Source organism: Lolium perenne, chromosome 4 (genome assembly GCF_019359855.2).
Source record: "Lolium perenne isolate Kyuss_39 chromosome 4, Kyuss_2.0, whole genome shotgun sequence".
Classification (NCBI taxonomy): domain Eukaryota; kingdom Viridiplantae; phylum Streptophyta; class Magnoliopsida; order Poales; family Poaceae; genus Lolium; species Lolium perenne.
The window spans coordinates 363,986,454-364,009,212 of record NC_067247.2 but is presented as its reverse complement, the minus strand read 5'-3'; the positions used below and the strand labels follow the sequence as shown (position 1 = coordinate 364,009,212).

Sequence of the window (22,759 nt, the reverse complement as noted above, 5' to 3'; positions counted from 1 at the left end):
GGAAATCCCTTAGTGGAACCGTGACCTAGGCCTTTGTGACGAGGGTCACCGGAGATTTAGGTGAGGCGCCTTCGTGGCGTTCGGTGTGTGGTGTGAGTACCGCATCTTGGGGTGAGGCCTTTGTGGCATTGGTGTGCATCGAGCAACCACACCTCAAGGTGAGCCTCTTGTGGCGTTCGGGAGCACTAAGCAACCGCACCTCTCCACCGGAGATTAGCACTCGCAAGAGTGTGAACTCCGGGATAAATCACCGTCTCCCGCGTGCCTCGGTTATCTCTATACCCGAGCTCTTTACTTATGCACTTTACCTTGTGATAGCCATCGTGCTTGAAGTTATATATATCTTGCTATCACATACTTGCTTGTATTGCTTAGCATAAGTTGTTGGTGCACATAGGTGAACAATAGTATATAGGCTTTGGGCTTGACAAAGTAAACGCTAGTTTTATTCCGCATTTGTTAAGCCCATCTCGTAAAAGTTTTAAATCGCCTATTCACCCCCACCCTCTAGGCGACATCCGTGTCCTTTCAATTGGTATCAGAGCAAGGTCTCTCATTCTTAGGCTTCACCGCCTTGAGAGTAAAGATGTCGGCTAGAGGATTAGTGCACGATAACACTCTTATATTAGATGGCACAAATTATGATGTTTGGAAAATTTGCATGCTTAGTCATTTTCGGGACATTGATCCTCATATGGAGAAAATTGTAGATATAGGTTTTTCTCCTCCTATGGATTCACGAAATCTATCTTTAGAGGATGAGAAAAATTTATATCTCAATTCTCAAGCTTCTTATGTTCTTATGAATGCTTTGCGAGATGTAGGTCTTTTTCCATTCTTGCCTTTTTGGAGCGCTCATGAGTTATGGACAAAAATTCAAGATAAATATGATGTGTCCAATATTATTAAGGATGATTGCATTGCTTCCACTTCCGGCCGTGATGAGTTCTCATCTTCATCCACTTCACCAAAGTGTGTCAAGACACAAGGTAATGATATGGTGAGTGGTGATGAAAATTGCAATGTTGATATTAAGCTTTCTATTGATGATTCTTCATCTCTATCTCATTGCAATGTTTCATCTACGGACTCAAACACATCTAGCACTAGAAATGATTTACATGCTTGTGTTGATAGTCCTTGCATATCATGTGTAAGTTGCTTGAATAAATCTAATGATGATATGCTTGCTTTGTCTTGTGGCCATGATAAAAATGCTTCTATTTCCTCTAGTTGTTGTGTGACTAACATTGTAGAGGAAACCAAAGATTCTATTGGTCAAGACAAGATCTTGAAAGGAGCCTCAAGTAACTCCTCATCTTTATCTCACGGTTCTCATATGTGCCTTATGGCCAAGGGTTCCACGGTATCTCCTACCATGGAACCTCATACTTCTCGTGGTGATAAGGATGAGGATGTTTATGAAGAAGAGGATTGGGTTGTCTCTCTACGCGATAAGGGTAAGAGTGTATTCAAGATTATTTGCAAAGATAAAATTGCTAGCACTCACTTCTTTGAAATCTTGACTACCGCTATTGAGAGCCAAAAACTTATTTGGATGCATGAGAACACCATTGATAAAAAGGGTGCTCTTGAACGAGAGTATGCCGATGATGTAGCATCATTAAAGAATGAACTTGAAGAAGAACAAACCATCAAGGAAGCTCTTGAGGAGACCTTTGCCCTAGAATTGTCTAGAGAAAAGGAAAACCATGATAGAGCTCTTGAGATGGCAAATGAACTAAAGCTAAAAAATGATAAGCTTGTGTTTGTTAATGCTAAACTCCTTGAGGATTTTGAGCAACTCAAAAAGGGCTCAAGGGTCATTGAGAGTGCGCTCACCAAACTCACCGAGTCGCATGAACAACTTAAAGCTTCTTATCTAAAAGTGCATGCCAACTTGCCTTCTCCTATTGCTATTGATAATGATGCTTGTGCTACTAACTCTACTTCTTGTGAAGCATCTACCTTGAAGGAGAATGTTGAGCTAAGGGCTCAACTTGATTTGCTAACTTGCAATTATGGGAAATTGGAAGAAAATTATGGAAAGCTTTCTAGCTCCCATGAGGATCTTCTAGCCTCTCATGATAGGCTAAAGTTAGCTCATGAGGCTATCATATCTAAGGCAACACCTTGTGAGCCTCATGTGGATACTAGCACTACTACTCAAAATGCTATATTGCCATGTGCTAGTCCTTGTAATTCATCCACTCATAGTATTGCTAAATTTTGTGATGAATTATCTTCCTTGCCTTGTTGCTCTAACAATGAAGGTTCTACTTCCTCTAGTACTTGTGTTGTTACTAACCATGTAGAGGAAATCAAAGAGCTCAAGGCCCAAGTCACTTCTTTGAAGAATGACTTGGTAAAGAGTCATGAAGGGAAATGCAAACTTGACACGATGTTAAGTGTGCAACAATCCCCCAATGACAAGAGTGGACTTGGATTCAAATCCAACAACAAGAACAAGTCCAACAACAACAACAACAAGAAGAAGAAGGGCAATGTACAAGTCAAAGACCCGGCCAAGATTGTTTGCTTCAAGTGCAAAATTGAAGGGCACCATGTTAGATCTTGCCCTTTGAAGAAGAAGCAAAAAGGGAAGCGGCCTCAAGCTCAAACTCATATTCAACCTCAAGTTGAAGAAATTCCACTTCCCAAGAAGAATCAAGCCAATGCTCCCATTGTGGAGAAATCTAGTGAGAAGAAGGGGAAGAAAAGAACTTGCTACATATGCCGTGAGAAGGGCCACATCTCCTCCTTGTGCACTATTGGTACCTCATCCAACTCTATCACCATTGATGATGTTTATTCTCTTCGTAAGGATGAGGGTGGCAATGTGTTTGCCAAATATGTTGGTGCTCAAAGTGGTGTCAAGAAAAGAACCATTTGGGTTGCCAAGCCTATTGTGACTAACCTCTTAGGACCCAACTTAGTTGGGGACCAACAATCCAAAATTTGATCAATAGGTGCTTGTTGGAGGGCATTGGAGACTTGGCTACATCATGAAGAATTAAGGGATCTTCATCATTTATATTATCTCAAGCCAAGTCTTTTGGTTATCTTACTTCTATCATATACCCAATGTTCCTTCTTGCGGTAACATGTGCTCAACTCATTTATATTGAAAGTTACTCGCCCCTTTGCATGTGTTAGTTTTGTTCCTAACATGTGTTTGTATATGTTGTGCATCCTACTTGTTTTTCTTGAGAAATCAAGTCTATGTATGTTAGGTTGCACACCATGTATTTGTGCTTGTGTTGGAGCCTCTTTGCATCTTGTTGTATCTTATATGGCTCTTATGAGAGATTAATGGACTATAACATTTTGGGAGAGTGATATGCCTTTAGGAATTTCACAATCCTAACAATGTGTGTACATGAGGAATATCACTTAGAATTGATATTGCAAGATTATCTAGTCTCTATGTGGTATGTCATCTTCATGAGAAATTCAAATTCTAATGTTCATTAATATCTCTAGTTGGATCTTATTTGCCTCTTGTGAAAATAAATTCCTTATCACATTATGGGGGAGTAATAAGCTTTGTGCATATTACAAGCCTAGGAAATGTGAACATTTGAGGTTGTGTCACATAGAATTGATATTGTAAATTGTCTCTCATATGTGACATGTTTTCTCAAACAAGTTCCAATTTGCTTAAATGGCTTCATTGCTAATATCTTTGAGGATCTTATTTGTGAAAGTTTTTCTTGGCATGGTTTTTCACAATGTGTCCCTCAATACATTTTTTGGAAAACCATGTGCTTCAAGTCATACTATTAATTGCTTTGCATGTTGGTATGAATGCTATTAATTGCTTTGCATGTTGGTATGAATACTATTAATTGCTTTGCATGTTGGTATGAATACTATTAATTGCTTTGCATGTTGGTACGACTAATTGAAGCTATCAAGAAACTCTCTTTGCATGATGGTTAACTCTTATCTTTTACCATATGTTTTATTTGGTGTAAAAATGATCTTACATATACTTACAAACTACCACCGGAAAATATTCCCTAATACCTCTTGTCCTAGGACAATTGGCAATCTATTATTGGGTAGAAATTTATTGATCATATTACATTGGCTCTTGTGTTTAAATTGTCTTATTTATTGCCATAAATGTGTTGTGCTTTGACTCCCATGTGTCTTCCTTGCATCTTATGGATCTAATTTGTCTATTCAAACTTTCTTAGCATTTTAGTAGATTTAGGTAGCGTGATGATCCTAGTTTTGTGCATTTAGTATTCATATGCAAAATCCTAGATAATGCACTAATCTTGGGGGAGCTCTCCTATATTTGTTAGAATGCTTAACATCTCTTGATCTTTTTCAAAAATTTGGTTTTGGGAGTCATAAATTTTCTTTTTGGTACTTTGTGCCATCATAAAAAGTGTCGAGGGTTTGGTTTATTTGTTGGAACCTTGCTCTCTTGGGAGTTGGTTATCTCATTCATTTTTGCTTAGGTTTAATTAGCTTCTTATAATGAGATAAGTCTTTGGAGTCAATCTTGTGTTGATTTGATTCTTTGATATAATTTGGACAACCATTGTCTCTTGGTTTGTTTGGTGTTTTGTCCAAATTGTATCTTCCTTTGGTTCTTGAAAGTATTGTGCATGCATGTTTAATATATGTATATCTTATGGCATGTGTCACTTTCTTTGATCCAATATATAGGGTAAACTCCATCAAATCCTAATTTGACTAAGATGTGCATGAAATTCAATTTCATATCTATATGCACATAGAATTGTGGAGTTTGTCCTATATGTTGTAGTGTGTCTAACTACTTCGGACCCAATTAGTTTGGGGACCATTTTGTACTTACCTTTGTGTTAGGTACAATGGATATGCATTGGATGCTTGTCTCACTCTTGGGGGAGAAGTGGTGACTCAATGGTAACTTGAGGCAAGCTAGGATGATCAACGAACACATATCTACTACATTCTCACCAATGCTATCTCGGTAACAAGTATCTTCTCATGCATATTTTTCTAGAATCCAACCTTATGGTTGCATCTTGGCATGAATCTCTTGATTTGCAAATGTTGTGCTTCTTGCTAAAATCTTAACGAAACCTCTTTATTGCGAATGTGAGTAGTTTGAGATGAGCACATATGTTGGGAAGTATATAAAATCATGATCATGATTCACCCATCCCATCTATGCCTATCTAGCAATTTTATTGCATATCAATTCCTCAAGCCTCTCACATGTGCAATATCGATGAAAGTGCAAATTGAGTTATTTCTTTTAGTATCCCCGTTTGTGATACTTGTTGCCTTTCTCAAAGGCATCCCAACTATCTTCTATCCCTTGTTGATATTTGTGATGTATTTTAGTTGTTTGTGGTTGAAGTTCATGAATGTACAATAAGATAAAATTGAGCCTTTGGCCATGCTTTTAAGCAAAAATTCTTATTGGTATATTGCATGACTTCGTCTTGGATATCATGCTATATTACTTGTGTATCTATTTTGTGTGTGCATGTTTCTTTGTGGATAGATATCTTTGTGATATTGCTCACTTAGAGAAACTTATACACATAAGAGATGATACATCTCCATTCGATATCTTATTTATTTGTTGCGTGTTGATTGGTCATGCTAAGCAATATAATTCATTGAAGACTATGATGATGCTTTTTGCTCATCCTTGTAATAGTCTTATAATATGCTTTATCATGCCTTTCACATATCCTCTTGGTTGAGCCTTTTATTATGGTGCCTCTTACTTGTTGCTCAACCATTTGTTTGTTGCAAGTGGTAAGCTTAATTTTCTATCTATGATCTATTGCAAATGTTTGTGTTTTAAATGGTAATGAGGGAGTGAGGATTCCATGTTATGCATATTGTATTCAAATGCAACATTTTATTTTATGCATGTACCTTGGGGAGCTTCCTCATTTGATTTAGAACACTATCTTGTGGTGATCATTAGAGTTTGATTCACTTAGTATCTTTTGTTTTTGAATGATATCATGGGAGTGATGATTCCATGTTTGTGCACTTTATACTCCAATGCAAATTGTCTAGTTGTGTGCACAAACCTTGGGGAGCTTCCTCATATTATTTAGAGCAATCTTCTTGATCTTATCATAATATCTATCTTTCTTTTGGTATCTTCCTTGTGGTTCATTTGGTTGCTTGCTTCATTTGTTGAAGCTTCTTGGCTTTGTTATCTTTTTGCAATCTTTGATCCTATCTATGGTGTGATTCCTTCCGAATATTCGTAATTGGATATGTGCATTTGATTCCACTCAAATTATGAGAAATGCACACGCTATGGAGGAACTCTCACTATATTGGCCTTCTAAATTTTTCACCCATTTCGGCAATTGGTGCCAATGGGGGAGAAGTTTGGAGGGTTTAAGGGAATTTGGTTATGTCTTTGCTTTGTGCTTAAGCATGTGCCTTTATTGCATTGCATCTTGTTGCTTTGCATAGTTGAATATATAGAGGAAACTCAACTAGGCGTTGAATGCCAATATATGCAATGAAAGTCAAGATCATTCACACATGCATATATTATGGGGGAGTTTGCTCTATAGATTCAACTTATTTGTTAATTAAATTCCTTATATAAACCCTCTCAAAGAGATTGTCATCAATTACCAAAATGGGGGAGATTGAAAGTGCATGGAGCCCCCATGTGTGGTTTTGGTAATTAATGACAATCCCTATGGACTAATGTTTGCATTGAGTTATATTTGTAGGAGTTGTCCATAGGCAATTCTTGAACCATATGTTGGCTTCAAGGTTGCAATAAGAAGAAATTGATGAAGGATATCAAGTGTCAAGTATGTCTTGAAGATGAAGATGAAGTGAGCCCTCAAGTTACTTCAAGACATCAACATGATGAAGAATGAAGAAATGATGTGCAAGTTCAAGATGAGCCATCTCGAAGAGATCCTTTGCTTGAGTCTTGCCATCCATATGGTGATCATGGATATGTGAAGATGCGCCGAAGAAGAAGCTCTCCCATGGTGGATTATGGGGGAGCAATCCACATGGTGGTCATGGTTATGTGAAGATGCGCCGAAGAAGAAGCTCTCCCATGGTGGATTATGGGGGAGCAATCCACAAGACTTCGTCAAGCAAGCACAAGCAAGAAAGGCGTTCCATCTTGTTGAGGTCAAGATCGTCGTCATCAAGCTCAAGTGGAATGCGCAAGTATAAGGTTTTCTCTTGATAGGGTTTCTTTCTCACCGGTCTCATAGTGTAGTTGGAGACCGGTTTATAGTTTAGTTGCCGTACTATCAAGAGGGCTCTCGAGTGAGTAACTCGATCGTATCGTTCGGAGAGAGCTCAAACCTTTGCATCCTTGCATCATCTTTCTTGGTTATTATTTGGATCTTATCCATGTGATGATTTAGAGCTTGTGCTTATTCTCATGACAAGCTCTAGTTCATCAAGAATGGTTTTTGCACGGGCAACTTGTTGCATTTTCGAGATTGGAGGTTTTACCGGTATGTCTTTTTTAGATAGGTCAAACCTTTCATCATTTGTTTCTATCCTCCCTTGTTGGACTATGATGGTTTCCTGCATGATCTTGTAGAGCTTGTTCCTAGCTTCAAAACAAGCCCAAGATCATCAAAATCGGAGTCCGGATGCTAAAGTTATGCCCGTTTTAGTTTTGGTGTTTCTGCAGTTTACTTGGGCCGGATATTTCGGAAATATCCGGGCCGGATTATCCGGGCCGGATATTTCGAAAATATCCGGCCCCCCCGAAATCGGCTAAGGACCTGAGGAATTGCTGCTCAGTATAGGGGCCGGATTTTTGGCCGGATTTTGTCCAGGTTTTGTCCCTGAGGCCGGATAATCCGGCCCCCGGATAATCCGGCCCTTACTTAGGCCGGATTATCCGGCCCTGGTTTTGCCCAAACGGCTCGATTTTCTTCGGGGGTATAAATACCCCCTTCTTCCTCCTTGGGCTGTGGCTTCTTCTACTCTCTCTCTCCTCCATTGTTGTTCTTGAGAAGCTTGCCCTTTCTCTCAATCCCTCCATGATTCTTGCCCCCATTTGAGGGAAAAGAGAGAGGAGATCTAGATCTACACTTCTACCAATCAAATCCATCTCTTTGTGAGTGGAACTCTCTAGATCTAGATCTTGGTGTTCTTTGTGAATTCCTTTGTTCTTCCTCTCTTATTCCCCCAATAGCTTTTGTAGCTTTGTTGGAATTTGAGAGAGAAGGACTTGAGCATCTTTGTGGTGTTCTTGCCATTGCATTTGGTGCATCGGTTTGAGTTCTCCACGGTGATTCGTGGTGGTGAAAGCAAGAAGGTTGTTACTCTTGGGTTCTTGGAACCCTAGACGGATTCTACGCCTTTGTGGCGATTTGTTGGGAGCCTCCAATTAAGTTGTGGATGTGTGCCCCAATCTTTGTGTAAGGCCCGGTTTCCGCCTCGAAGGAAATCCCTTAGTGGAACCGTGACCTAGGCCTTTGTGGCGAGGGTCACCGGAGATTTAGGTGAGGCGCCTTCGTGGCGTTCGGTGTGTGGTGTGAGTACCGCATCTTGGGGTGAGGCCTTTGTGGCGTTGGTGTGCATCGAGCAACCACACCTCAAGGTGAGCCTCTTGTGGCGTTCGGGAGCACTAAGCAACCGCACCTCTCCACCGGAGATTAGCACTCGCAAGAGTGTGAACTCCGGGATAAATCATCGTCTCCCGCGTGCCTCGGTTATCTCTATACCCGAGCTCTTTACTTATGCACTTTACCTTGTGATAGCCATCGTGCTTGAAGTTATATATATCTTGCTATCACATACTTGCTTGTATTGCTTAGCATAAGTTGTTGGTGCACATATGTGAACAATAGTATATAGGCTTTGGGCTTGACAAAGTAAACGCTAGTTTTATTCCGCATTTGTTAAGCCCATCTCGTAAAAGTTTTAAATCGCCTATTCACCCCCCCCTCTAGGCGACATCCGTGTCCTTTCAGTTAGCCATGAATCCTCCCATTCTTAAGGATGGTATTAGATACTTTATTCACACTCCAAGCTATGCCTACTTGTTGAGCACCTAGAGATGAGGATGCTCTTAGGTCATAAGTGTAAGGGTACATTGCCCCTAAATGTATTTTTGGTAATTAATGATAATCCTCTATGGACTAATGTGTTCATTGTATTTATATGAAGGAATATTCCATAGGTATTTTTGAAGTCCATATGTTGGATTTAAGTGTGGATGAATATAATGTTGTACCTTTGGTACTGACATCAAGATCATCGATTTGAACAAAAGATTTTGATAAGATCAAGAAGAAGAAATGAAGATGGAGTTCTTGTGTGGAACTCAAGTTAGCCATGCTCTAGCTTATGTGTTAAGCAATGAATGATGAAGATATTATGATAGAGCATGAAGGGATACAAGGTTGACCAAGACTAAAAGTGAAGATTGAATTCAAGTTGGTCAACACATGAAGCATAAAGATTGCACCACTTTAGATCATGTGATCTTGTGGGCGGTAAGCCTTGTCAATTATGCTACCCACTATATATGTGCATTTATGTTGTCTATGTGGGTTAGGAATTTATTACATAGGCATACATCAAGAGTATGATCTCATATATACCATGAGAGGATGACATCAAGTGTAGATGTGCCTCAATGGTGATATCCCATAATGGTGTATGTGGGAACAATTGTGAGCCTTCACGAAGCAACAACCATCAAGTGAGGTATTCCAACTTGAGTGGAGCTTGAAGTGTTGTCGTGAAGATCAAGCGGGATGCGCAAGGAAAAATGTATGACCTTGCTAGGTTTTTCTGTTACCGGTCTCAAGGTGTTGTTGGGAGACCGAGTTATAGGATAGATGGCTGCACTATCAAGAGGGGCTTTTCGGTTGATTAACTTGATTGCATCGTCTTGGGAGTTCAATCTTTTGCATACTTTACATCCATACTCTCGTTGCTTCTTGGTGTTGATATGTGTGAGGTTCTTGAGCTTGTTGCTAGATTTTCAAGAAGCCTAAGTTCATCGAAAACGAAATCCCTATGCATATTCTATTGCGGTTTTTAGTTTAAACGTCTTTACTGTTTCTTGACGTTGGGAGGCTCCCTCTCTAAAATCATCTAAAAACATTATGTGAGAAATCTTAATGTTTCCAACAAAATTGGTTTCATCTCAATCGAAGTTCGGGAACTACGTGAGAAGAGCATTTTAGTTCTCGGAGAAAAAATGTTTGTTTGAGCGAAGTCGAGCAATCCGGCACAGGGCCCAGCAAGACCGAGTGCTACTACCGTGCAGGTCGGCACCTAGCCCAGCCTGCCAGGCGTGGCATCGAGTGGCCCAGCCGCCTGGTCGGCCCTAGCGCGGTCCGCCGGGTGCTGCTGCCAAGTTGGTCGGCCTCTGCCCTAAAACGACTAGTTTTCTCCTTGAACTATTTATATCCCTTCTTCATCCTTAAGGTAAGGCCAACCATTCTATTTGCTCTCTCTCCTACTTCATTGTTGAACATCAAAAGCTTGCTTCCTCTCTATCCCTCCCATGATTCTTGCATCTTGAGGGATTTGAAAGAGGAGATCTATATCTACAATCTCCACCAATCAATTCCTCCTCTGAGTGAGGGGAACTCTTAAGATCAAGATATTGAAGTCATTTGTTGATTTTCTCCTTTGTTCTTCCTCTTTAGTTCCTCCATAGCATTTTGCTTAGGTGGAATTGGAGTGTGAAGGATTTGACTATCTTTGGTGTTCTTGCTTTTGCATCTTTGCATAAGTGTTGATCTCTCTATTACGATTAGTTCGAGTGAGAGACCGTCAGCTTATTATTTTTGGAGGGGTGACCTCCTAGTTGGCTTGGCGATTGGTGCTCCGGTGAAATCTTCGTGGAAGATTGTGAAGAGGGCTGGGCTTCTCCTTCGTGAAGCTTGTGAAGTGGTTGTGGAGCTTGCCATCTCCGGAGTGGAGGAAAAACTAACCATAAGGAAAAGATCTTTGTCCTTCGTGGTATTGGCTTGGAGAAGAAGATGATCCTTCATGGCGTTCGGGAGACCTTCATGGTAGACAACATCTCTCAAACGTGACGTACCTCACCTTGTGTGGGGGAATACGAGAATACATATTCGTCTCCGCGTGTCTCAGTTATTTTTATACCCGCGTTTATTTTCTTTGTGATAGCCATCGTGCTTGAAGTACTTATAACTTGCTATCACTTGTGCTCTATATATCTTGTGTCTATCATGCTTATTTAAGTTCCTGTGTTGCACTTAGTTGAGCCTAGCATGATTGGTTGTGTGCTTGTAAAATAAATATTAGTTTAATAATGCATTCTTATAACGCAAATCTGTAATAGTTTTTAAAACGTCTATTCACCCCTTCTAGACGACATCTCGTCCTTTCAATAAGAAGGTGAAGTACGCTATCAAAAGTGACAGTAGCTCCATACTATACGCCCTTAAGACTATTCAACAGAGCTCATATAATTTGGTGTGGATATTTTTGATGTCCATATCCCCATCATGGTCTAGAGGAATTTTCTGCTTAATGCACAGTATCTAGTGGGTAATTGTATCTCTCCGAATTTTGTGAAAACTAAAATTTTAATATATTTTGATGTGGATAGAGAAATTTCCAGTAGAACACGTACAATGGATACCTCTATCCCTGCAATTTTTGTGTAATTTTTTTTTGTTTTTAAAATATTTTACTAACAATATTTTGTGTTCATTTTCATACATGATGATAAAATTTGTGAATGTACATAAGAAAAGTACCTTTTGGTAAGAAAACTTGTAAGCCCTAGTTTATTTATTTAGCTCAAAGCCTACTCTCTCTACGTGATAGCTGATAGATAAAGGCCTGAAATAATCGGGCTTTTAAAACCCGGGCATCCTCCTACCCGCCTCCACTAAACCCTAACCCCCGCGGCGCAACCAGACTACCCACTCTGCCCTCCCACGCCGCCGGCGGCCGCCCGCCATGGTGAAGGCCTACCTCCGCTACGAGCCGGCGCTCTCCTTCGGCGTCATCGTCTCCCCGCAGTCCAACGTCGTCTACGACCCCTCCGGCCGCCGCCTCCTCGCCGCCGCCCTTGACCGCTTCGCCGCCTGGGACCTCAAGCGCGGCCTCCCCTCCGCCACCTTCACCCCCTCTTCCTCCTCCGCCTCCCTCGCCGTCTCCTGCATCGCCTCCTCCCCCTCCGCCGCTTCCGCCTCCGCTTCCTCGGTACTACTGCTGCTGCTGCTGCCCTTAATTTCCCCTCCCTCTTTTGCTGCCCCCACTTTCTGAGCTGCCTTGATTTTTGTGGTTTCTTCAGATTGCGAGTGGCCATGCCGACGGGAGCATCAGGCTGTGGGACGCCGAGACCGGTGCCTGCGAGGCGACGCTCCACGGCCACCGCTCCGCTGCTTCCGCTCTACGCTTCAGCCCCTCAGGCGCCGTCCTTGCTTCCGGCAGCAAGGACTGCGATGTCATTCTCTGGGACGTGGTTGCACAGGCCGGCCTCTTCCGACTTCGTGGCCACCGCGATCAGGTTTACATATCATCGCACCTTCCTCTCTCTCTCGCTCCATTCATGTTGGTGTAGCCCAGTAATTAATGCTAATTTGGGGATCACTTGCTGCAGGTAACCGATTTACTGTTCCTCGACTCGGGTAAGAAGCTAGTGACCTGCTCCAAGGACAAGTTTATGCGGGTCTGGGACCTCGACACGCAGCACTGCCTTCAAATTGTGGGTGGCCACCACAGCGAGATATGGTCCATGGATGCTGACCCCAGCGAGAAGTTTTTGGTCTCTGGGTCCGCCGATCCGGAGCTGCGGGTGTTCAGAATAAGGCAATCAGCCGAGGAGGGTGAGGATTGGAACAAATGGGACGCGCTGAAGCTGTTTGGCGAGATTCCCAGGCAGGCCAAAGAAAGGGTTCAGACCATCAGGTTTAATAAGGATGGCACTCTTGTGGTATGCCAGGTAGCAGGGAAAACTGCGGATATCTATAGGATTCTTGATGAAGCAGAGGCGACGCGCAAGGCCAAGAGGCGGATGCACAGGAAGAAGGAGAAGGCTTCGGCTAAAGCTGTGGTGGCGCAAGGGAATGGTACTGTTAAAGATCAAGACTCGCAGAATCCCACTGTTGTGGTCACCGATGTATTTAAGCTTCTCCAGGTTTTGCGGAGCAGCAAGAAAATTTGCTCTGTTGCATTTTCTCCAACCAATCCACCAAAAGGCTGCCTTGCAACCTTGTCATTGTCTCTCAACAATAATGTGCTTGAGACATACTCGGTGGATAACGACAAGGTCTCTAAGATGTACTCGGTTGAGATACATGGGCATCGTTCTGACATTAGGAGTCTTGCGCTTAACTCTGAGGATAACCTCCTGATGTCAACAAGTCACAATGCTGTTAAAATCTGGAATCCTAGTACAGGGGACTGCCTTCGGACCATTGACTCTGGATATGGGCTGTGCAGTGCATTTGTTCCTGGGAATCGTTATGGCCTTGTCGGTACAAAGACTGGTACCTTGGAGATCATTGATATTAATAGTGGGAACTCAGTTGATGTAATAGAAGCTCATGCTGGTTCCATACGATCAATTGAACTCATTCCAGATGAGGATAGAACTGTTAATGCACGGGGTTTTGTCACTGGGAGTGCTGATAACGATATCAAGTTCTGGGAATACCAGTTGGTACAGAAATCTGATTCGGTGAGTCTTCTGTCTATTATTCGAGGTTTCTATTTCCTATGTTTTTGTTGATGTGTTATTGGCTTCTATAGAACTAAATACGTTAAACACGTCCGTGTCTTAAGTAATTGGGTGACTTCATAAAAGCATAGAAGATAAGTTCCATGCCAAGATAAATCCTTTTATCGCTGATTTTGTTCTTATTTGTATCAATTTCAATGGCAATGTGTGTATCCATTGGCGTGTAGCATTCTCAAAATATTTGTGAATTTTGAACAATATCCCACATCTCTGCTAAACATCGTGAATTGACATGTGTTTGGTGAATTTCCTGCATTTGGAACTGGGTGTGAACATTATCTGCAAGTATTTATAATGTTATTCTTTTGTTCCAGGACGCAAGGCATCTGAGTGTAACAAATGTGAGAACCTTGAAAATGAATGACGATGTCCTTGCAGTGTCCATCGGTCCAACTGGGAAGCATATTGCGGTTGCTCTTTTGGACTGCACAGTGAAGGTATTATTATACTTGTTATGATCATGTCCTTGAGCTTCTCCCCACACCCACCCAGCCCCTTCACAAAGTTCATCATTTAACTTGTTAGAATCAATGTATTTTGACCACATGTCTAGTTGGAGAGCATAGTATCAAGTAGAGGTACACATAAGTGAATATTTGTCGACTTCTGTTTTTCATTGTGCCAATACATTTGAGCGAAATCCTTTGTTCTTTTCTAGTATTACTTTGTAACAGTAGTTTTTAAAAAGAAAGCATGGATAGCTAGTTTTATATTTGTCTCGCTGACAATGTGAAGAAAGGAAAAATAATTGACAAGATACATCGAGGAATTGTAGCCGCACTTTGTGATTCATGTATGCACTATTTGGAGAGCAACCTTTATGTCAGCTATAAGCAAGACAAGGGACACATGGGACTAGCTAGGTTGCCATGTCAATTGTTTGTACCTGAACAGCTAAATTTTTCTTTGGATTTAGAGAATTGTTAAGTGGTTCATCATGGCTACAAGCTAATTACTACTACTAATGCTGTTATTACCTAGTCAAATGCTTGTGCCAGTTTTCTAGCGTTAGCATTGGTCTAATCTGCAAAATGTGAAGTACTCAACTTATTATGATTCCCTTAGATGCCAATTGGCATCCAAATTATAGCAATAGAAAATCAATCTAGAAACAAGTCTATTGCTTCAGAACATTGCTTGGCCCTGATATTTCATATTTTCTGCAGGTCTTCTTTCTGGACACACTAAAGTTTTGTCTTTCCCTTTACGGCCACAAGCTTCCAGTTCTCTGCATGGACATATCATCCGATGGAGCTTTTATTGTTACTGGTTCTGCAGACAAAAATCTGAAGATTTGGGGTATGGATTTTGGTGACTGCCATAAGTCTATCTTTGCCCACACAGACAGGTGTCCTTTTCTGCCTTCTGGTATTATCTTATGTTCTAGTTAGTGGCAGACTCCTTACAATTTTTGTTTGGATGTTTTCGCTTGCAGTGTGATGGATGTTAAGTTTGTTCCAAGAACTCATTATATGTTCAGTGTGGGAAAAGATCGTACTGTGAAGTACTGGGATGCTGATAAATTTGAGCTACTGTTAACACTTGAAGGACACCATGCAGAAGTTTGGTGCCTTGCGAATAGCAGTCGTGGTAATTTTATCGTAACAGGCTCTCATGATCGCTCTATTCGGCGTTGGGATCGTACTGAAGAACAACTTTTCATTGAGGTATTCCATAATTCAGTCGGCTTGAATGAAGTTTTGATGTTGAATATTTGCTTGTGGCATGCAAGAGATTTTTTTTCTAACTCTCAAATTCCCCTGCCCCATCCACCAATAACTGCAGGAAGAGAGGGAGAAAAGATTGGAGGAAACTTTTGAGGCTGATTTAGACAATGCGGTTGAAGATAGATATGGTAAGAAAGATGATGCTCCTGAGGAGGGTTCTGTGGGTGTTCCCGGTAAGAAAACAAAAGAGACAGTATCTGCTACTGATGCAATTATTGATGCACTTGACACTGCTGAGGAAGAAGAAAAGCGTCTTAATGAACAGAAGGTAGTATAAGTGCATTAACAAACATTGAGTCCACCAAATTTAACATTAACTGCAGCTGTATATTTTCCTATTGTCAGGAATTACAAAACAGTGGAGAGGGAACTAAATCTGTGCCTAACGTTATAATGCAAGGGCATTCACCATCAGAATATGTTCTGAATGCAGTGTCAAATGTCCGCCCAAATGACTTGGAACAAGCCCTTTTGGTACGGTTCTTGTTATTTTTTCATGGATTACCATTTTTATAATTCATGGATTACCATTTATCCTGGCCGGAGTACGTGTTTGTTGAATGCATCATAAAGAGAGTTTTTTTAAGTCCTCATCAGTAGTTCACTGTGAAGTAGACTTATGTATATAGTGTAACAATTCTTTGTGTGACCGTTATGCAAGAAAGCTTCTTATTATTACACTCACCTCTGTGAATAATGTCAGTTGAGGTGCTTATGAATTATGATGAATCATTAATTTATTGTCCAAGCAATTTTTTTGTATATAATCATTTGTCACTTGATAACATATTTGTGCTTTCCTTTTTCTCCTTGAGCAGTCATTGCCATTCTCGGATGCACTAAAGCTCATGGCTTACTTGAAGGAGTGGTCTCTGATTCCTTTGAAGGTAATCTTAGTTTGATATTACTCCTGTTTGTGTGATCCTCACATTTCTGCTTGTTTGCAACTTTATACTCCTTCAGTCCCGAAAAGGATGTCCCATGTTTGTCTAAATTTGGATGTATCTATATATTAAATAGTGTCTAGATACATCCCAAATTTAGAGAAATTTGCAACATCTTTTTTGGGATGGAGGGAGTACATGATATTTCATATGCATGCTGTCCTCTTGTAGTTGTGGTTTCTGTGATAGAATCCAGGACAATATACCTGTAAATGGCCATGTCCTCGGTGGCCCACCAAGTGCCGTTTATGGCCTTTTACATTCAACGGGAGGATGCAGCTCGTCCATCTAGTTCCGTTAGGATAAGCGGTCGTCCGCTAGCCCAGTCACGCTCGCTATGATGCATTCAACAAACACGTACTCCATCCAGGATACGATGCATTCAACGAACACTCCGGCCGGCCGCCTGAGGATTATATACGCACGTGCTTGAAGGCGTACACATTGAGAAAAAAACTTGTTAAGCTAACTGGTCAACTAAACTTTATTTAACCCGCAAAAGATATTTAAAATTTTGGCATCAGTAATGCTGTGTTTTTTTCTGGAACATGTTGCAAATATTTGACAATAACAGTGCATAAAAATCTCAACAACTTTGACATCTCAGCAAATGGAGTGAAGTATGACTATGAGTCTGGACATAGTTACAAGATGTACGGTAGCAAGATAACACAACTTTACGTCAAGATCTTGCTCATCTGATCATCTTATTCACTTTATACTAGTGCCTCATTTCTTCCTGGATGATGAAGCAGCGGCTATGATTCCCACCAACAACAAGACCCACAAGTCCAAAGGCGTTGGCGACAATGGCCGTGCCTATCATACCATCTGCATTAAACAATCAGCCAGTCATGCCAATCCCCAAGTGACAGAGAGTATAACTCTTAACATGTGCTTTCTTGATCTCAATCTTAATGGTGTCGATTGACAACAGTGGACGTGGTGGTCCTAGACTTGCATTATATGTGAATTATCATTTGCAACTACAGAGCATTTGCCCTAAAGAGTGTATTTGACGTTTACAGTAGTACTACCAAATTAGAAATCAATATACATTCCTTTATCTAGTCTGAGATGGCAGAAACTATACAACACAGTACATAGGTGTTTGTTTGGGCTTTTTTTTTTTTGGCTTTTTGGCTTCTGAAATCCAAAAGCCAAAACAGCACTTATTTAGGTGCTTTTTGGCTTATAAGCCAAAAAGCCAACAAAAAGCCCAAACAAACACCCCCACAGTTATCTAGTCCGAGATTGGTGATTCACAAACATACTTCACAGAACCATAGTTTTGGGGAACTTCCTAAGATTGTTGACACTGAAACCTAAAAAATGGACCTGTGCTTTTGTAGTAGCCTACTCTTGGTCTGTATAATAGAACTTCTATAAATTGGGTCGAGACCGGGAACTTTAGAATTGATAGTCCTTGCAACCTGTCGTTGCCTATTCGACGGTACTCCAGAGGAGGGATCCTCATGGAGGGGAGAAGAAGTAGGGGCCATTGGGCGGAGAGTCCTCGGGAAGGTGGTACGCGATTTACCCAGCTTCGGAACACCTGCACGATGGCAAGGCCTACTGCTGCTTGTCTGGAATTATCTGGGCGCTTTCGCGTTGTTACAATGAGTTGTGGTTGTGCCTCTAGGGCTCCCGGGATCCGGCTTATAAAGGCGCACGGATCTAGGGTTTACATGGAGAGTCCTAGCCAGAATACAAGTTGCCTAACTACGGTACAATATCTTGCCGTGTACGTCAAGGATCCGCCTTCCCTCAGGGCCGTGCTGGATCCGGATACTTCATGGGCCTTCACGGATCCGGCCTCCTTCGTAGGTCGGTTGGGATCCGGCTTCCTGTTCCTGGGCTGGACTTCATCCTTCAGGATCTACAGCAACTGGGCCGCCCGATGGGCCACATGCCACATCACCGTCTATGGGCCACCCGGGCTTGCCGGATCTAGGTACTGCCGTTGATATACACATAAAGTATACCCACAACACAACCTTTCTTGGCCTTGAGCTTTCAATTGCATGAGATACTGACCATTTGCCCCCTACGGTTTGAGAGAGATCATTTTTATAAAAGGGAAGGCAAAGAGAGGGAGAGGGGTGTGTTCCATTTGATCCGCTCTGATCCTGCCAAAAACCAATACAAAACGACAGAGAGGGGTAGTATCTTCTGTTTCACTCATGGTTAATCATTATCGAATCAAATAAAGACCAAGTAAAAGTAGAGAGGGTATTATCAGTATCTATATCAGTTACTGCCTTACTGTAGTAGATTTCAAGAAATATAAACCGGCTATCTCTGCAGTACTATCTTTGTCTCAAAATTACACATTATATGTCTTTACTGATGTTGATGCAACAATTAATCTTCTTAACCAAAAGGTAGCAAGAAATTAAGAATATTCAAAAGCTAAAAAGCAGCAGATACCAATGTACCTTATGAGTCATAACGGTGCAGATCAGTTGAACACTATTCTCTTTGACGAATTGGGTTTGTTTCTCTTACGCATTCATATTTTTATTTACGAAACACATTACAGACACATGGGGATTAACAGAATAATGCATCCAGGTAGTAGCAATGGGTATTGCTTTATTTGCCATGATCAGATTGGTAAGTAAATAGCGTCTTCCCCTGTTTTACGTCCTTCGTTTGCAGCAGCCTGCCATTCATGAATAGCCAGATGAAGATATCACCAGTTCACCACTCCCCACCAGAGTTCAGCTAGAAGAACTTCACAAAAGCTAAGCAAATTGTGATCCCATGACACATGTGTCCTTAGGGCTGTCAAAAAAGTTCGAGCTCGACAAACCGTTCGAACTCGATTCGTTATTTGCTCGACTCGGGCTCGGCTCGAAGTCTAAACAAGCCGAACTCAAACATGTCCTTAGATTCGCGAGCTTCACGAGCTCGAGCTCGAGCTCGAACATCCGTTAAAGCTCGGTAAAAGCCTACATCACGTGTCGAGTTATCTTAGGCCTGCCATGTTTGTTTATGTTAGCCCAATGAATTTCAGTCATTTGTATGAATCCATCGTTCCATCTTCATCTAGTAGTTCACGAGCCCATCTTTTTCCCAACGGGAACAATCTTTTGGGCTTTGGCAGCCTCAAACAGCCCATTTTAGTGCCATGCACGCTGCAGCAAACATGGAAGTGTTTAGTACCACCTCGCGCGGTGATGGAGAATCAGGTTGATGTTCCAGCTATAAAAAGAGGGTCCTGTGTTGCATCTAGTAGTAAGCGAATCACGCCTAGCATTCGGCTAATGGTCAAATACTCTGGCACTTATTTAATTCGAAGCACTGTTAACGAGCCTTGTGAGCTCGCCGGGCTTTGACGAGTCGAACTCGAACTTGTCTTTGAGCTCGCGAGCTGAGCTCGAACTAAAATTTTAGCTCGGGTTGCTAATCGAGCTCGAGCCGAGCTGATATATATTCGCTCGAGCTCGGCTCGTTTACACCCCTATGTGTCCTCCTAATTTGTCTGAGATTTTGCTAGATCACAATACAATACCACCATCTAGAGAACATATGCGCATGTGTCCTAACTGCATCATCGTTCTAGAACAACTAGCAAATCAAGAAATTACTCAGGGGTCAAGATGATCCAGATTGCAGGCTCCGAGGACAAGGAGATCGAGGTCAAGATGATCTTACCTTCTTCCGGCTCTTCTTCGGCCGAATCTGGCTGCCGCCCGGCTCCTTCTGCCGAACCGGACTGCCTCGCTTCTCCTCCTCACGGACATGGACGAGATCATGCAATTCCCCACAGATCTAGCCGGCCGCCGGCTGCTCAAGGGACGGGATGGAAGCGGCCAGAGAAGAGGGGGGAGTGGAGGGATGGGGCGGCGGTAGCGGAGTTGTTCCTTGGGAGAAGAGGAGTTGAGGGGAGGAGGGGGAAGCGGAGGGATAGGGCGGCGCCCGCCTCCATCGCCATGGAGGAGGTCAGGAACTAACGATGGGCGGCGACGTGGCGGTAGCGGGGGAACCGTGATGGCCGCCACAATTTTTTTTTATTACTGGCTGTCTATTTAGCAAATTGAACGGGTTTGGGCTGGCGGCGCCGTGGACCGCCGTTTCCACTTACAGGTATACAGGACAAGCATGACGTAGTTTGATTTTGTGTGGTGTGCACTTGCTAAAGTTTTAGGCTAGTTAAACATGGCATTCTATTGCTGCCTGAATGTTGTGTAACCTGCTGCAGATTTTCCTGAATAACTTGATATGCCCAAATCCTAATCTCTTCCGTAACCTTGCAGGTTGAGCTTGTTTGTAGGGTTTGCCATGTGCTGCTTCAAACACATCATAACCAATTAACTACTACACCAGGGGCAAGATCCATACTGACAGAACTGAAGGAAATTCTTTACGGTAGAGTAAAGGTAAATAGCTTGCAATCATCTCCTTGATCAACAGACAGCTTGCAGTAGTCTGATCATTTCCTTGTTCGATTTTCATCCTCCAGGACTGCAAGGATACTATTGGTTTCAATCTCGCCGCGATGGATCATATAAAAGTAAGATGCCCCTTTTTTTATGACATTTCAGTGAATCTGGGCTGTAAATTTGAGGTTTGTTGGACATTTTCGTGGCCTTTAATATGGTGGGTTTACATCTTTTCAGGAGTTGTTGGCCATGAGATCAGATGCACCGTTCCGAGACGCCAAGGCGAAGCTGATGGAGATCAGGCAGAAGCAGTCAAAGCGGTCAGATAGGTCGGCCGACGGAGATAAAAGGAGAAGGAAGAAAGCGAAGACGTCACCTGCACAGAGCTGATCCTTGGACTAGTGCAGAGGAATCTTTTTCTTTTTTACTTTTAGCTCAGCTATTGTAGTACACACACACTATTATTTGACGTGTTCATTTCCTGCTGTGAAGATGATGAGCACAGCGGAATTTTGACATATGATGAGTGTAAAATCAGAATGCGTGTTTGCTCCAGAAGCTGGTGTCCATGAATTAGTGAAGTCCTGGCTGCTTATAATGTGTAACCTTGGGCAAATACATTTTGACAATGGCTAGTTCTATATTTACGATAGAAAGCTCTTTAGCATTGTCGTATATTTGCGCAATCCTGAATCACTGTAAGTTTAAACAGAAAATGAATTCGCGTGGTGAAGAAAGGTAGAGAGAGACATGAGCTGACGAGGAGATGTGTTGGAGATGTAGGGTGTGTTTGGTAGCCCGGGCTAACAGAGAATAGCTATCTCCACTCATACAAGCTAACCCTAGCTTAGTTGGACTCAGATTTTATGGTATGTTTGGTAGCCTGGGTAAACAGAGATATGCTAAGTGTGTCTGTTGTTTGGTGGGTTGTATGTAGTGGGAATAGCTGTGGAGGTGTAAAATTTACACAATGACCCTTGCATAGAACAAATGAAACACAGCCGGGTCCCTGTATACAAATTAAAAAGCAATCAAGTCCCTGTATACAAATTAAAAATCAATCGGGTCCCTGTAAATAGAAAGAAAAAAGCAATCGGGTCCCTAGCTACAGTTCGCTCAGCTCTGGCGAGGTAGCTCAGCTCCGGCGAGGTGTCTCAGCTCCCGTGGCTCTCCAGCTCGTCGCCGCCAGCGTGAATCCCAGCAGCAGCTCGCTGCGACATCCTCCCGGTGCTCCTCCATGTGCTGCAGCAGCAACCAACCGTACGGGGCGCGGTGGTGCTTGAGGAGGACGGAGCGAGGCGGAGCTCGGGCACGTCGGGCCGAAGCGGATCTCGAGCTCGGCCGGCAGATGCAGAGCTCTGGCGCGTCAGGCCGAGGGGGATCTCGAGCGCGGCGGGCCGTGGCTGGTCGAGCTCGCAGCGGCACGTCATCTCCATGGCGCGTCCAGGCGGCGCCTCGTTCCGGTGGAGGTTTCCGGCGCGTCCAGGCGGCGCCTCGTTCCGGTGGAGGTCGCCGGCGCGTCCAGGCGGCGCCTCGTTCCGGTGGAGGTCGCCGGCGCGTCCAGGCGGCGCCTCATTCCCGTGGAGGTCGCCAGCCCGTACGGGGCGCGGTGGTGCTTGGGGAGGACGGAGCGAGAGGGGGATCGGGGGCAAATGAGAAGTGCGGGTGGGGGTCTGGGGGGTGGGGGGCGTGGGCCAGCGGCTTGCTACAGTCTTTTGCGGGGCGAGCTCAGCCTGGTCGACCTGCGAAGCTCGATTTCAGCTCCTCATCCCGACCTGGCTGAGAGCCTCTTTTCGTATGAGCTCAGCAGTGCCGAGTTGGACCGAACCGGTCTAACAAACAACAAATAGGCACTTTAGCTGGGTTGGGTTGAGAATATCTGAGGTGACCCAGTCTACCAAACACACCCGTAGTAAACACGAAGCTTTCGTGGTCAAGTCGTTCAGCTGAAAAAGCATATATCATTGGTTGGAAGGCTTGATCCAC

General features: G+C 42.9%; 1 protein-coding gene across 1 annotated transcript; it reads left to right on the top strand.

The window, feature by feature from the left end:
* The first annotated feature begins 11,835 nt into the window (after positions 1–11,835).
* LOC127296734 (uncharacterized) lies at positions 11,836–21,448 on the top strand. Its single transcript, XM_051326934.2, has 12 exons — positions 11,836–12,174; positions 12,266–12,481; positions 12,575–13,654; positions 14,029–14,151; positions 14,881–15,062; positions 15,150–15,381; positions 15,500–15,709; positions 15,787–15,915; positions 16,260–16,328; positions 20,648–20,770; positions 20,854–20,904; positions 21,011–21,448. The coding sequence occupies exons 1-12, from the start codon at positions 11,929–11,931 to the stop codon at positions 21,161–21,163; spliced, it is 2,814 nt and encodes a 937-aa protein (XP_051182894.1). The 5' UTR covers positions 11,836–11,928; the 3' UTR covers positions 21,164–21,448.
* The last annotated feature ends 1,311 nt before the right edge of the window (positions 21,449–22,759 follow it).